Raw genomic sequence first — 15,208 nt, 5'->3', positions numbered from 1 at the left:
GACGCCGGGTTTTGTAGTTTCTAATTTAATTTTAGCTCCAATTCCTCCACTTTCTAAAAAAAAAAAAACAAACCCAAAAAACCCCCCAAAACCACCCCATCACCGAGATGCGGAGAGCGCAGCAGGTCCCTCCGCACTCTTGGGAAGGAGCCTCCTTCGCGGGGACCCCCCAAGACCGCCGAACCCAGGCAGCCCCTGGGCACCGGGCAGCGGCGGGGCGCTTTCCCGAGCTGGCCCGGGGCCGGGGGCTGTTCCCCCTTGCCCACTCGCGAAGCGGACGTGGGCCGGCTCCCCACTGCCAGCCCCCCGTCCCCAAAACCGGCAGCAGACCCCCTCCCCGCAGCACGCCCCCCCCCCCCTCCCTCCCCTCGCCCCGAGGCCCACCTTCCCGGCGGGGAGGCGGCGGGGCCGCGGCCGTGCCCCCCGACCGGCCGGCCCACCGCTGCCCACAGCTGACATGGCGGCCCCCGGGCCCGCCCTCAGCGGGGGCCTTTCCTCGGCCGGCCCGCGGCACGGCGGCAGCGGCGGCTTCCGGCGAAGCCCTCTTGCCTTCAACAAAGATGGTGGTCCCCGCGCAGGCTCGGCGGGCGCCGCGGTGCCCTGTATAGTTCCCCACTTCCCTCCTGTAAGTACCGGGCGAGGGCGGAGGGGGCTCTCCCCTCACGGCGCTCGCCGCCCCCGCCGCTCTCTCGTTCCGCTGCCGTGCCGGCAGCCCCTCTCTCGACTCGGCCTGGCTCCCGCCGCCCCCGAGGGGGAAGCGGGAATAAAGGCGTCAGCCCCAGCGGGGCCGTTCGGCGGCGGCCCCCTGCGGCGCTGCCGGGGGCCAGGGCGGGGGACGGGCTTCCGCGGGGCGGGCCGGGGCGGTGGGGGCCGCGGGCCGGCGGCAGCGCCCGCCTCCCCTGCGGCCGCCGGGGTGGGCGGAGGGGAGGAAGGCTGGGGTCTGGCCGCCGCCTGTCGGGCCGGAGCCCTGACGGGGGGCTGGGGACCCGGGGTGGCGGCAGGTCGGGCAGCCGGGCCCTGGCTGCGGCAGGAGCAGCCGCTTCCAGACCGCGGTTACAGGGGAGGAGCCGAAAGCTAAACTTGTTTGTTTTTTTTTTTTTTAATATATTTTTTTGGGGGGGGGGGGGAGGGCGGGGATTGTTAACCTGTAGGGGTGCTGCCAGTAGCCAAAATCACTCATTAATTAATTAGGCAGAGTGGACATTATCCTTAGCTAAGCAGGCACATGGGGACGTACCGGGAGCCCTGAGCAGCCCAGCGCAGTTGGTGTTTGGGAAAACGCCAAGGTGTTTCCGGGCAAGAACTAAGTGAATGTTCCTTTTGGGATCAGAAGGGGTCTTTTTAGGGACGAGGCTTTCAGAAGTTTTATCCCCGTTCACAGACGGATTCTGTGTAAGATCCAGAAAAACGCAAGCCTGCCCGTGTCGGTCTGGTGATAAGTCAAGGACTGTGCTCATTCAGCAGGACGTGGGGGTAGACTTCTTGCAATTTGGCTCTACAATGGAAAAGATGCATTTTTAGAAGTATCTGGAGAAGGTTTGAGCCATGTCATCTTTTGGGTAAACGGGTGTCTTATCTTTTTACTTTCCCTCTAGCGGCAGCATTGCTAGAGAAAATTTATTTTGGATTCCCAGATATAGGCTGTGATTAAAATTATTTTAAATTAATTCTCTGTTGCACTAAACTCCGTCCCTACACTGTTACCTACCAAAATCCTGATACATTTACATATCTGGCTGCTCAGTTCCTGACTCAGACATTTCCTTCTCCCAGTAAACACACACGAAGAAATACTTAATCTTTAAAAATCAGTACACCCCATCCTGGAAGTTTGTTGGGCCGGTGACCTTGGTGTTAAGGGTATTAAAACCTCAGTTGTGCTCACTCTGCAGTCAGCGAGCCAAAGGCCTTTTTCAGCAGAAATTCTCCCTTCATATTCATGGCTTGATAGGCATTTCTTCAGTGCACGAAGGTGCAAACTGAGATGTTTTGAAAAGGCCTTACTTTTGAAAAGCGTTTGGTCATGAAGAAGGAGAAATCCATGTTCCTCGTCCGGCACGTGGGCAAGGAGGCTCCTGGTTGGGGACTCTCGGCATCCCATGCAGAATGTGAAGCACAAGAGCTTTGTAGCATGTGAAACAGTTTTCTGCCTGGGTTGAGAAGAGACCCTCAGAGCTGTCGCTGGGTGCCTGTCTTGAACTCTGCGAGCGCTTCGTGAGCTCAGGGGCGGTCAGGCAATCCTGGAAGGGAGAAGCGGCGGGGATCTGCTGCCTGAATTTCATCTGCTTTTGCTTTAGTCCAGTGATTGCTCTCGGTAGTGTAAATGTAGTGCGTGTTAGAGACCAGAATCTTCACCTTCACCTGTCAAAGATAAGCATCCTAACCTCAAATGGGGAAATCCAGTTCTCTTTCCTACCTGCTCTTTTTCCATCTCCTTTCTTGCACTATCGTCTCACTCCATGATGGAGTTTGATGTTTGAGCTGTGCTTAGCGAACCAGCATTGTTTAAGGACGTATGTTGGGGTAGCTGTTGTTTGATTCCCAAATGGCCCCTAGGCAAAAGGCAGGCACCTCAAAATGCACTTCAGAATACGAGAAATGTACTGGGTAGCCCAGGAAAATGGATTGGAGTCCTCCTGGGAAGGTGCCATCAGGGGATATGTTTTTGGAAAGTGGCTTCATCAGAAGGTGTTAGAGACAGGGTTTTCCAGTCTCTCTCATGTGGTCCTATGCTCTTGCATTCTGTCCAAGATGCCATGTATGTGCCTATATGTTCTGTTGGTTGCCTGCCCTAGATTTTAAAAACTAGGCCAACCAACCAACCTTTGATGGGGCCTTGGGAGTCAGTAGCACCTCCGATGATACAAAGACTTTAGCAGGTTTCTTAGAAAAGCTTTGATAACCTCTGCTTCTCCTTGTATCCTCAAGCTGAATGAAGTACGGTTTCTGCAAGGTCTAGCTGTTCAAACAGCAGCTTCTAGTTTAATTACCAGAAACTCTCTTGGTAATTACAGTCAACACCTGCTGCAGTTTTTTGACTTCATTATTTAGTCATAAGAAAGTATTTAATTGTATGACTGTCATTTTCCTTTTCAAGTGCCATTAATGGGCCCAGGGATATGTTTGTCATTAAGGCCTAGACTAGACATCTTGATTCGGTTCATAGGTCTGGCACGGACTCCCGGTATGATCTTGGATGAGTTGCTTGGTCTCTCTGGACCTTGATTCCTCTTCTGTGGAGTGGCTATAAAATGCTTCATTTCCAGCTTTTGTCTAGTCAGAGTATTAGTCAAGTGAAATGAAAGCTGGCAGAGGGCATCCGATTGCTTCCTGTGAACACATTAGAAGGGTAAATACCAGGGAGGGGGAAGAGCTACTTAAGCTAAAGAACAGTTTTGGCAGAACAAATGCCTATAAATAGAAGGCGGATAAATTTGAGATGGAAATTCGAAGAAAGTTTCTCATCATCAAATCAGTTGGGTTCCAGAGCAGCCTTCCAGGATGAGTCAGGGGGAAGAACGACCTGGTGCCTGAGTTACAGTTCCACCCCTTGTAAAATTAAAATGCATCGCGTAGGCCAGAGCTACCTGCTGACTCTGTCCCTGCTGATGCTGCCTGTCTGTGCTGCCTCTACCAGTCCTCCTGCTGCTTTTGCACTGCTGCAGCAGTTGTACTGGTGCCATAGCACCAGAGGCATCAGTAGCAGAGGTCAGGTGTGATATCTGTGAATTTTTGAGGGTAGAGAGTCTCTTAAGGACTGGCAAATGCTCCAGCTGCCTTTAGCATGGACCTTGACCAGTTAGTGAGCGGGATTATTTGATGTGGTTTTTATTCCAGGAAAGGACCGGTCTTCACAATGCCAAAGGTTCCCTTCCTTTCTAATATTTCCCAGATATGGCTGCATTTTAGCTCGTGAGTGAAATCCGAACGGAAAGAAGATGATGGCCATCATTAATAGTTTTCCTGGGTTGGTGATTCTGAGTTTGGCATTCTTTCTAAACCTTGCCAGGATCCAAACAGCACTTCTGGATGTTAAAGGTTGAAGTATTTTAACCTTCACACATTTCCCTACTCCTTTTCTCACGCTCTAGGTTGCCAGATGGATGCCAGAGACAAACAGCTTTTACGCTCCCTGCGCCTGGAGCTCTGCACAGAGGTGCTGGTGGATGGAGTTGTTATTCAGTATCTCTACCAAGAAGGGATTCTTACGGACAGTCATGTTCAAGAAATAAAATCCCAAACCACCAGTCAGAGGAAAACCATGATGCTCCTTGATATTCTCCCCACCAGAGGACCCAAGGCTTTTGATGCGTTCTTGGATTCCTTGCAGGAGTTCCCGTGGGTTAAAGAGAAGCTGATGATGAAGCGTAAGGAAATGACAGTACAAGATCCTGCAGGTAAGGCCAGGATTGTTGTTACTGATATTTTGAAGCTTGTTCTCAAGCTGGGATTTTGAAAGTATTGAATGTACCAGTAATTTCAAGTTATGTGTCATGTAGATATGGAGCAGGGTGCCAACAAAAGGGAAGCCAGCCAAACACCAGGAAGTATTGCAAAGTTTGGGGAGTGAGCAGGGCTGAGTTTCAGGAGACTGGGAGACGGCAGGAGAGGCTGCCTTGGGAGAGGCTAGGATGTAGGAGGACCCAGACTCCGTTACCTCAAAGGGAACAGACTATAAAAAGTCGTTTTGACTAGATACAGAACAGTCTCTTCACCATATATACCTGATTATTGTTTGTTTTATGCGTGTTTTGCAGTGGCTTCTGTTTCTGGATTGTACATGCTGACAGAATTTTTATTTACTTTTATTATGATTTTAATGTAATTTTGATTTAGTACCATGTGCTAATTTAGATATATTTAGTTTATTATGTTTACTGGAGTGCAAATGTCTAGGATCATTACTTCCAAAATTACTAGCCATTTCTTAATTTTAAAACAAATTTAGGAGCTAACTGATTTAGCGGGTGCTAGATAATCTTATTTACTCAAATCTCTGGCTTTCTGACATTTAAACGTACTTCTAAAACTAGTTTTCTGGGCTTGGTGTTTGTTCAGAAGTGATTTCTTTGCTAATCCATGCATGCAGTTGTTGAGCTGTTTTGAAGTCAAGACGACTGCTTAAAATGCACGTTTTCTTGCCCTAGATGTTGGCAGCATGCTCTGGCTGCTAACCTCAACGTTACTAGTGAGATAGTGAAATAGTCCTCACTTGGGTACATCGTTTCCAAGCAGTCTGATTAACGTTTTTTCCAAGCCCTCCACCCCAACCCCCCACCCCGCCCCATTTGAGTTTGGTCATATGTATTTTGATGCACGTGACGTGATTTTTCCAGTGTCAGTGTGCTTTGCCTGAGACTGAAAGCCTGTGAAGATGGCTGACTTAAGACCCGTTGACCGTCATGTGCACCTGTGTCCCAATTAGCTGCACGTTCAAGAACGTTTTGTCAAGATCTGCTGGACAAATCTGACATTCTCTTTACCTTAGGACGTTTTTAATTGAATATTGTGACAGCTTGTCTTTCTGCTGGGTCTCTGTGGAGGCTGCTTTATGCTTGCTTGGAAATGGGTAAATAATTTTCAGAATTTGAGAAATAAATGTCCCATGCTGCCCACAGGGGAAAACACTGCGAGTTCTCGGCACAATGCAAACTTGCAGCATTGAGTGTGTTGGAAAAGACCTTGCTCGCTATTATGACAAATCCTGTAACGCTAATGCTCTTTATTTGCCTTACAAATCAGCCTGTTCCTTTGCTAATTGCTGGTTAAGCTGTGAAATAATCCTTACAGTTCCAGAAATGCACACACAGCCTTTGAGTACAGTCAGGATCGCGTACTTTGTGGGTAGAAAAATCGTTTCCGATTTTTGTTCTTTTGATTGTTTTGTGGATTGCTTGTTCCCGTTCTTGATCAATTGTGACCGTGCTGGATTTATATTTGTGATAACGTGCTGAAAACTCCGGTTTCGAGTGGGCTGACTGTACTTGATAATCCTGTTGCCAAATTTTGTGTGTAAATTAGGAAAGGCTTCCAGATTAGGTCAAAGGTTACAGTTATTTTTACTGTGGCAATACAGAGTGTAAGAACAGGATAAGAGGCAGATAGCCAAGTTTGTTTTAATGTTTAGGCATGTTCTTTAGAAGCCAAAGAAAGAGCACCATCTGTGCCCTAATAAATGCTGAGTGCACCCTGGAATGAATTGGAAACTCTGGCGGCATCATCAGTGCTGATTACATGCAAGAAAATGTGGTTTGGGATAAAAAGCTTCACTTTGCATTCTAAACAACAAACTTGTAAGCTTTTGTCTCAGCAGAGTACTTGAGCACATGCTTGGCCTTAAGCATGGAAAAAGCCATTTGCTCTAATAAAACTATAAGCACGCTTAAAATCAAACGTGTTCTTTAGTGCCATGCTAGATAACTTAACTTCTGCGTTATTGGAAACAGTTCTTATAAATAATGATTTGTCAGTGGCAGTTTCTTTTAAAGAATCCATTTGTAGTGAAAAAAGCCTGCCACATACACTCTACTTATTTTTTTTAGACCCTAAAACTTTTAAGATTGAAGTTGGTTTTATGGCCTCAGATTTTTAAATCTTTTTTTTTCCTTTGAATCCTGCATACTTATGGAAATCGCATGCCTGCTGTTCACTTGTTTATGCTCAATTAAAATTCTGTTTACTCAAGCAAAATCGCCTCAGTTTTTGCAGATCTTTTGCAGGACTAAGGACTGGTGGCAAGTTGTTCCTTGAAGGAAGGTTTTATTCTATAGTCTTTCACTGACTACACGTAGGATTTTTAAAGTCAGTAAAAGTAGACTATTAGGTGTTCTCTATCTGAATGTAAAAACTGTGGCACATGCACACAAAATTACACAGTGATTTTTCTATGTCAGCCTTCACATTATTGTGCATTTTGTTCCAAGAGATCAGGTTTTCTATCTTTGCTTCAGCTGAGAAATATAGTTTGTTGGTTCCCAGTTAAAAAAAAATAAATCACAACTGTAATTGTTAAGAAGCTTTTAATTTATTTTCTTCCCCTAGTCAAAAAAACCCAAGCCAAAACAACAAACCAACTGAACCAAACAAACAGCAAATTCAGGAGGACAGAAATAAAAACATTTTTGGTAATGTAGTGTAAATATAATCTGGTGGACCGGGCAACTACAAAATGGAAGCCAGAGTCTGAGACCTAAACTGACTGCCACTGACTCATCGGGAGCCTTTGGGCAAATTATTCCAAGGCAATGGATTTATTGATTTTCAAGTTGTGTAACTCGATGTAGTGTTCATGGGGCAGCATAGAGTGTAACTGTAAATTGGCCCAGGATTCGAGCCAGAGTATGCTGTTTGGCTGCTTGCAAATAAATGAACTTTAAAACCTGTGATATCCTGAGTTTTATTGCTGAACGTCAGTTGACTTAAAAATAATATTTCTGTATGCTGTTATCTGCTGTAGTTCCAAGAAACACAGAAGACCCTAATCCTGCAGAGCATGAGCAATAGTTTTTCCATGGGAATCAGGAGAGTGGTGTGCAGGCAGGTAGGGCCACTTGCATCTGTATAATTGCAGCAAAGAGACCCAAAATTCCTTCTCTTTGCTTGCTTACTTTATCCACAGGGCAGCCTTTTGCCTGGGGTCACCTTTCTCCTCTCTCATATGGATCTGTCAGGTGGGCACAGCTTTGGGGAAAACTTTTCTTAAGGTAGGGAGGGCATCATTGTAAAACCCCAGAATCTCAAGAAGTAAATTTAAAGTCATGTGCTTCTGGAGGTAAAAGTTTATGACTTTAATTGACATCAGGATGATAGGGTGTGCTTCCTGCTTGTGTAAGAACCTGTGATAAAACAGATCACTCTGTGCAGAGTGGCATTGCAAGACTTAATCATTATAAACATCAACTGCAGCATGAGTTCCTGGTTTTGAAGATCAAAACTTCTGCTGTAGTAAGAGTTAACAAAAGTAATGTGGGTCTGTTTCATTGGGAAAAGACTATTCTGTTTTTTTTGCCCTAGTTTGGATAACTTTATGCCTTTGTCAGAAACATAAATCTTCAATATATTATTATAATTCCTACGAAAAACTACAGCTGTTGGCAACGGAATTCCATTCTTTCTAGGAACAGCAAACAGTTACCTAATATTTTTTTGCATTGAATAAAAAAATATAAGCTTTGACAGCATTTGTTTATCAGAATGTTTTTTTAATCTCTCTCCGCTCAGGAATTTTTCTGCCCAAGTATTGTATTTCTCTCTACGCTATATATTGCTATAAAATTATTTACTTCCAAAAGTGTTAGTACTGCACCTCTTTGTAGTATAGATGATTTCTCCATTCCACAGGAAATCGCAGCATATTGAGAAAGAGAAAAGTCTGAGATACAGTGTTTGCCAAAGGAATCCTGCAGCAGCCGTTGCTCTCTGGCAAATGTTAGTGAATTTGGGGCATGGAGTTACACAGAATCGTTTGGGGAAAGCTGTTCTCTCACAACTAAGAAAGGAATATTTTCTAATGCATCATTTTGTTGTTGTTGTGGTGGTACCTAGTCAGCAGTCTGCATTAGGGTCCTGTTAGACTTGGGTGAGGTTTTTTTTGATTTGAACAGTGTGGTTGGGGTTTTTCCCTGGATGTGTGGGGAGTGTGTGTTCTCGTATAGCTATATAAAGCTTCATGTTGTGTAACACTTTGGATGAAGCATGCAAATACAAAACAAAGCAAAACATGTACTTCTGTTGAGAAAGTCATCCTTCCCTCCCTCCCCTCCCTTCCACAAGCTTTCCCAAAGTCCTTTTTCCACAGCTAGGCTGTAGGTTTTTAAAAATTCAGATTCAAATGCAATGGCATTAGGACATGGGGAAGTTTAGCACCTCTTCTTACCTTTTGTTGCCTGCTTCCTGCCCTCTTCCTATCCTGCTTCCTCTCACGTCTAATGCAGTGAGGAAACAGCCCGCTCTCTTGCCTTTTCCATTTGGACACCAGATAGGAGAGCAGCTGATGAGTTCCTTTTCTCTCTCTAAAATGGTGGACAGAAGACGCTGCTTTTTTTTTTTTTTTTTCCCCTCTTTCTTCCCTTTCCCTCTCCTCTCTTGTATAGTCCAGTGGCAGGAGGGGGAGTTTCCTCCCATGTATGTCTGAAGGAAAGGGATGGGCTTAGCAGCCTTGGCTGCACTGGATTGACCTGGAGATGAAGGAAAGCCCTTGTGCCGCATCCCGGTGCCTGGAGGCTATAGAAAATGTTCTCTGGAGAGACTGAAAGGCATCCTCGTAGGAGAATTTCTCAAACTCTTTTCCACATTCCCATCTCCCCTGAAAATCGGGTGTTACATTTACGGCTTTGGCTTTGTTCCTGACCGCAGCGAGGTCTGTGAAGTCTGGCATTAAAGGTTTGTGCACACACTCAATATTAACAGCATGCATCATGACATGGACAAGCAATCAGCTTCCCTAGTTCTACAGAGCATTCTGTGTATGTATTTTGGTTTTAATGTGTGTGTGAACGTAAGATTTTATTTTCTTTTTCTTTCCCTATTTTTTTTACAGTTTTAGGAATATTTGCTTTGTTGCTTTTTTTGCCATCTTAATAAGCAGCTGTGTTTATGCTTCTTACATCTATGTTTTTCGTTTCGAGAAGCCTGAATTTTAGGCATTACTGTTAAGAACTATAGAGTTCCCTGTCCAGTCTCAAACAGTTTCTGTCAGGTAAGTTAATGGAAAGATATAACCATACTTGGTGTCATCCTCAGTAACACAAATATGTGAGGTTAATAATAATATAGATTTAAAACGTATAGTTCCTGGAAACAGGAGAGGAGGAGTGAGTTCTGGCAAGAGAGGTGTTTGGGCCAGCTGTGCCTGATCAGCTACTCATAACCAGTGCCACTAAGAGGAGGCAATGAGTAACTGGGATTGAAGACTCCCTGTTGTAGGGAATGGAGACATCCATCTGCTGACCGGACCTGATGACTTCAAAGTTTGCTGCCTCCCCAGAGACTGGATCCAGGACATCACAGAGGTTGCCAAGGCCTGGCCAACCATCAGACTTAGCTACTCTCTTATGCAGGCACTAGTAATACTTCAGCAGATTAAGAATGTGTATGGGGCTCAGTGGTCCCATGTGAAGGGATGGAGCCCAAGCAGTGTTCTCCCTCCTGCCGTTCAAGGGGAAAAACCTGGGAAAGGGTGGATGGATCCTACATATTCACGCCTCTCTGGGTACCTGGTGTCATGGCAGAATTTGAACTCTATGACCACAGAACCCTTTTCAAGAAATGGGGGCTGCTAGGGACAGCTGGGATCAACTCGACAGTGTGGGGCAAAAGTGTCTTTACCAGCAGGCATGCTGGGAGGAAGCAGAAATCTGCACAGTTGCAGCACACTGATGTCTTTGGATTTGCAGAGACATGGTGGGATAATTCACACAACTGCGATGCCGTAGTGCATGGCCTCAGGTTCTTAGACAAGGATGCCGTTGCAGCCTCTTCAAAGGTGCATCTTGAATGCACAGAGCTTTGCTATTTACTGAGCAACAGGCTGGTCAAGAGCTTATGGGTTAGGATCAGAAGGGAGCTCAATAAGAGAGACATTGTGGTGGCATCTTTTATAGGGCTTCCTCATGAAAAGAAGGTAAAGCCTGGAGACGGGGAAATAGCAGCTTTCCAATACCCGCAAAGATGATATCAAGAGAAACAGGGATAGGCCCTACACAGCAATGCATGGTGGAAAGATGAGAGATGAAAGGTGTTAGTTGAAATGGGAGGTTCTGTCTGGCTCTAAGGAGAGTTTTTCATCACAAAGGGAGTCAAGAAGTGGAACAGGAACCAGAGACGTTGAGTAGTCTTCATCCTTGGAGGTTTTCAAGACCCAGCTGGATAGAATCATGAGCAACATGGTCTGATCTCAGAGTTGACCCTGCTTTGAATAGGAGGTTGGACAGGAGACCTCTGGAGGTCTCTTCCAACCTTAGTTTCCCTATGATACTATGAAGTCTTCTTAAAAGAGTGTTTCTATTGCATGTCTGGGTTCTCAGGGAAAATTTAACAACCCTAGTGTTCACTGGGAATGTGACACAATATGACGATCCAGGAGACTTCTGGAATGCAAAAGGGACAATATCTTGATGAATATTGTGGATGAGTAGACTAAGGGAGTTGCTTTACTGGCCATGCTACTCACAAACAAGGAACAACTGTTTAGGAATGTCTTTTTTTAATGTCAGTCTTGGCTGCAGTTACCATACAGTGCTCGAGTTTAAGATGATGAGAGAAGAGAGCAAAGCAAGTACCAGAGTAAAGGTCCTGGACATTACCTTACCTTCATGAAACTGATGGATAGGACACTGTAGGAGACAGTTCTGAAGGACAAAAACACCCAGGAGACCTTACTGATCATCAAGGAAAACCTCTTCAAAGCACAAAAATTGTCCATTCCTACATACAGGAAAAGCAGCAGGCATGGCAGGAGGCCAGCTTGGCTGAAAGAAGAACTTCCAGCTGAGCTCAAATTCAAAAAGGAATTGCCTAGGAGGTAGAAGTGAGGACAGGCTACCCAGAAACAATATAAAATCATTCTGTGGGTTTTTAGGGGTAGAATTATGAAGGGCAAAGCTCATCTGAGTTTGAAACCATTCAAGGATGTGAAGGACAAAAAGATGGGCTTCTACAGGTCCATTGGCAGTGGAAGGAAGACTAAAGCGAAAACTGATGAAGGGCACAGAAAAGGCTGGGTCTTCATATGCAAAATTTGCTGTCAATTGGCCCTGGTCTCTGTGCCTAGTAGTGGAGTTTGGATGAGGGAGATGCTGTTGATAGTAGAAGAGAACTGAGTTAGGAACTACCTGAGTAGAGTGGACATACACAAATCCATGGAGCTAGATGGGATGTGTCTGAGAGTGCTGAGGGAACCTGCTTTTGAGAGGCTGTTTTCTGTCATGTTGTAGACTCTGGTAAGCCAAATGCACAAAGTGCAATAAAGTGACTGGGAACAGCCAGCTTGGGTTTACTACAGGTAAATCAAGCTTGACCAATTTGATTCTTGCCTTCTGTGATAAAATGACTGACTCTGGATGACAGCAGTAGATTTCGTTTAATTGACTTAAGCCAGGCTTTCAGCACAGTCTCATAGCATCCTTGGGGCTAACTGGGAAGGTATGGACTGAATGGGTGGACTGCACAGTGGGTGAAAAAAAGGCCAGACCACCAGGGTGAAAGGGTGGTGGTCGGTGGTTCAATATCCATCTAACTGGAGGCTAACTACAAGTTGCATTCCTCAGGGCTGACAGTGGGACCAATTCTGTTTAACCTCTTTGTCAGTGACCTGGGTGATGGTAGGGACTGTATTTTCAGGAAGTTTGTAGGTGAATTAACTTTGTTTACACATTTGTCAGTTTGTGTCCTGGAATCTTCTGAACTGTGCCTAAAGCATGATGACTCCAGGCCCTGGGGATCACTTGGCACAGGAGAGTGGGACTGCCTCTCAGAGGGATCCCAGCAAGCTGGATGAATGGGCCAGCAAGAACCTCATGACATTCAGCAGAAGTAAGCATGAGTCCTGCAGCTGGGATACAAAACTCCCGCAAAGTAACACAAGACGGGCACTGACTGGCCAGTTGCAGGTCTGCAGAAAAGAGGCTGGATGTCTTGATAGACAGCAAGTATGATGATGAAGGCTAACCACACGCAGGTCTGCATCAGCAAGAGCAAAGCCAGCAGGGTGAGGGAAGTGATTATTCGCCTGTACTTGGTACTAGGAGGCCATATTTAAAATACTGTGTCTGGTCTGGCTTTATGCAACCAGTACAAGGGAGAGATAGACAAACTACAGAATCCTGTGGAGCACCGCTAAAGTGGTTAGTTCAACATGAAGTACAGAGAAAGGCTGAGACAGCCGAGTTTGTTCTCGGAGAAGAGAAGGCCAAGTAAGGCCAAGAAAAGGTGGAGTCAGACTCTTCCTACAGGTGTGCAACAAAAGGAAAAGAAATGGCAGCCACGAGCTGTAGCAAGGGAAATTATGATTTGATATAAGGAAAAACATTTCACAAGACAGATTAAGCACTGGCCACCAGAGGTTGCGGCCCAAGTAGGGTTGCCCAAAGAGGCTGTGGGATCTCCATCTTTGGAGACAGTCAACACTCAACAGTAGAAGACCCTGAGCAACCTGATCTAACTTTGAAGTTGGCCTTGCTTTGAGCAGGAGGTTGGACTAGATAACTTCCAAAGGTCCCTCTCAACCTAAATTTTCTGTGATTATGTAAGCTTGACATCACACTCTGTGTACTCAGTATGTGGGATTTTAATCCAAATATAACTGGTGCTGACACAGGACACTGGGTACGTATGCATGACTTCTAGTTCAGATTAGGAAGGTGCTTTTTAAGCGTATTGGAGTGTTTGAATTAGATTTCTTTCAGATGAATCTGAAAAGGGAAATGTGCTCACAGAGTCCATAGGACCAGACTAGAGCCAGTTTGAAGTGAAATCTAGGTGTATAGTCTGAATGCTAGATCCTCACCATGAGCTGTATCAGTCTGTAGGTTCTCTTCTGTTGCTCTGTACTGCTTGCTGATATAGCGTAGCCTTTTCTGTCCAGTGGATGTAGTGGTTTTGTCCATAAACACCTGCAGTCTTGTGTTCCTTTCTCCCCAAAATTCTGTGCTCATACATACACATAGTTGTAGATGTGCATCCTATCAGGAATGCTGCTGCATGCAAAGAAATGCATTTTTTTCTTTGATGATTTAAGTATCTCTATTTCCCAGAGTTTATACTACTGTTTCTCATCTTGGGGTATGTGCATTCTAAATGGCTTACAGAGTTCATTACCTCAAGTTTTCCATTAGACAAAATATCTTCTCTGTTCATTTTTCTCCTCAACTTGCATCACAGTATGATAAAATCACGCCCGTGTCTTGTATTTCCAAAACCATGCATAGTTGCAGTCCTCTGTGATCCCTGAGATCTTTTGTTAATCGTTGACAGCTTCCCACTGTTGGTCTTGTCTCGGGATGTGGCAAAGGAATCACTGAAAAAGCTTTTGTACAGACAATAATAATTGTTTTCTAGAACAGACTGGAAACTTTCTTGTAAAGACCTGATCCTGCAGCTTGATAAAGCCACTTGTAAACATGAAAAAGCAAGAGATATTTTTGAATTATGTCATCAGTATAGGCATTCAATTGGTACTAAATAATGGCTGTTGTGGCCCATCGATATACACTAATATATGCTCCAGAGCAGTTGAGAGAATTGCTTACTTAAGACTTCGTAGACTTCTTTTAATGAAATTTTTCTCCATTAATATTTTCCTTCAGAGCTGGCCAGCACTTCTTTTAGCACCTCTAGAATTGCCTTGGAGCTCCATTTGAAAATGCTTGTTTAATTTTTGTGTTCCCATTGCATGGGGAAAATCTATTGTCTTTCATAAATTAAGTCTATGAATGCTGCTTTTAAAAAAAAAAAAACAACAACCAAGCAGCCAACACACTCACCTTAGCTTGCATGTGTTGCAGAGGCTGCATAGCCATCCAAAGTCAGTAAAAATGCTAACCAGTGTTTCACAGTGAAAGTCTGCCTCCAGTGAAGTCAGAGGGCAGGCTCCTGTTGACCAGAGCAGGACAAAGGTCTTGCCACTGGTGCCTGAAATGTTCTCTCTGGTGAAGGAGTGGGTGCTTTGCTGTCTTCCCTGCACTGACATGGGAGCATGTCTTGACCTTCACAGAAAAATAATTTCTGCAGCTGAAAAGCTGTTACTAGTTCACTCTGCACTTCTTTTGCCTGTCGATGGAGAATATCAGCAGTGACGTGACTTGCTTCTCACTGGGAAATGTCACTTATACGGAAAAGGTCAGGAAGTTTCTCTGGGATACAGTTAATTATGCATGGTTATTATATCTTGAAGCCCTCCCTGCATTGCCATATGCAACTAAGCTTTCCTTCCAGATTTGTTTATGGTGATATATATGTTTATATGAATGAGAACTAGAGCACCCAAGTATCCCTCATTGTTATCTCAGAGTGATGCAGCTGCAGTTTTGTCTTAGAAGATTTATGGTTTTGTATACAAGGCTTTTAAAGCCAATTTTTATCTATTTGGCAATTGTTTGTGTAAACAGAAAACCAGTCTTGTTTCTTCTTTTAGCCATTGGGCCATTGTTCCAGTATAACGTCAGATTTTCTTTTTAAGTTTTCTTCCTGCTCTTCCTTTGTTTGTGAGTAG

The 15,208-nt window shown here is 44.9% G+C and overlaps 1 protein-coding gene across 1 annotated transcript in view; it reads left to right on the top strand.

Annotated features, from left to right (window-relative positions):
• Positions 1 to 539: 539 nt before the first annotated feature.
• The window catches only part of CRADD (CARD and death domain containing adaptor protein), an 81,580-nt gene continuing 66,911 nt past the window's right edge, over positions 540 to 15,208 (top strand). The window contains exons 1-2 of the mRNA XM_074168650.1: positions 540 to 625; positions 4,092 to 4,397. Of these exons, the coding sequence (XP_074024751.1) occupies positions 4,100 to 4,397 (298 nt within the window). The 5' untranslated portion in view covers positions 540 to 625; positions 4,092 to 4,099. The remainder of the gene's footprint in view (positions 626 to 4,091; positions 4,398 to 15,208) is intronic.

The sequence above is a fragment of the Numenius arquata genome, chromosome 2 (genome assembly GCF_964106895.1).
Source record: "Numenius arquata chromosome 2, bNumArq3.hap1.1, whole genome shotgun sequence".
In the NCBI taxonomy this organism is placed as follows: Eukaryota; Metazoa; Chordata; class Aves; order Charadriiformes; family Scolopacidae; genus Numenius; species Numenius arquata.
This window is presented reverse-complemented; position numbering and strand designations above follow the sequence as displayed.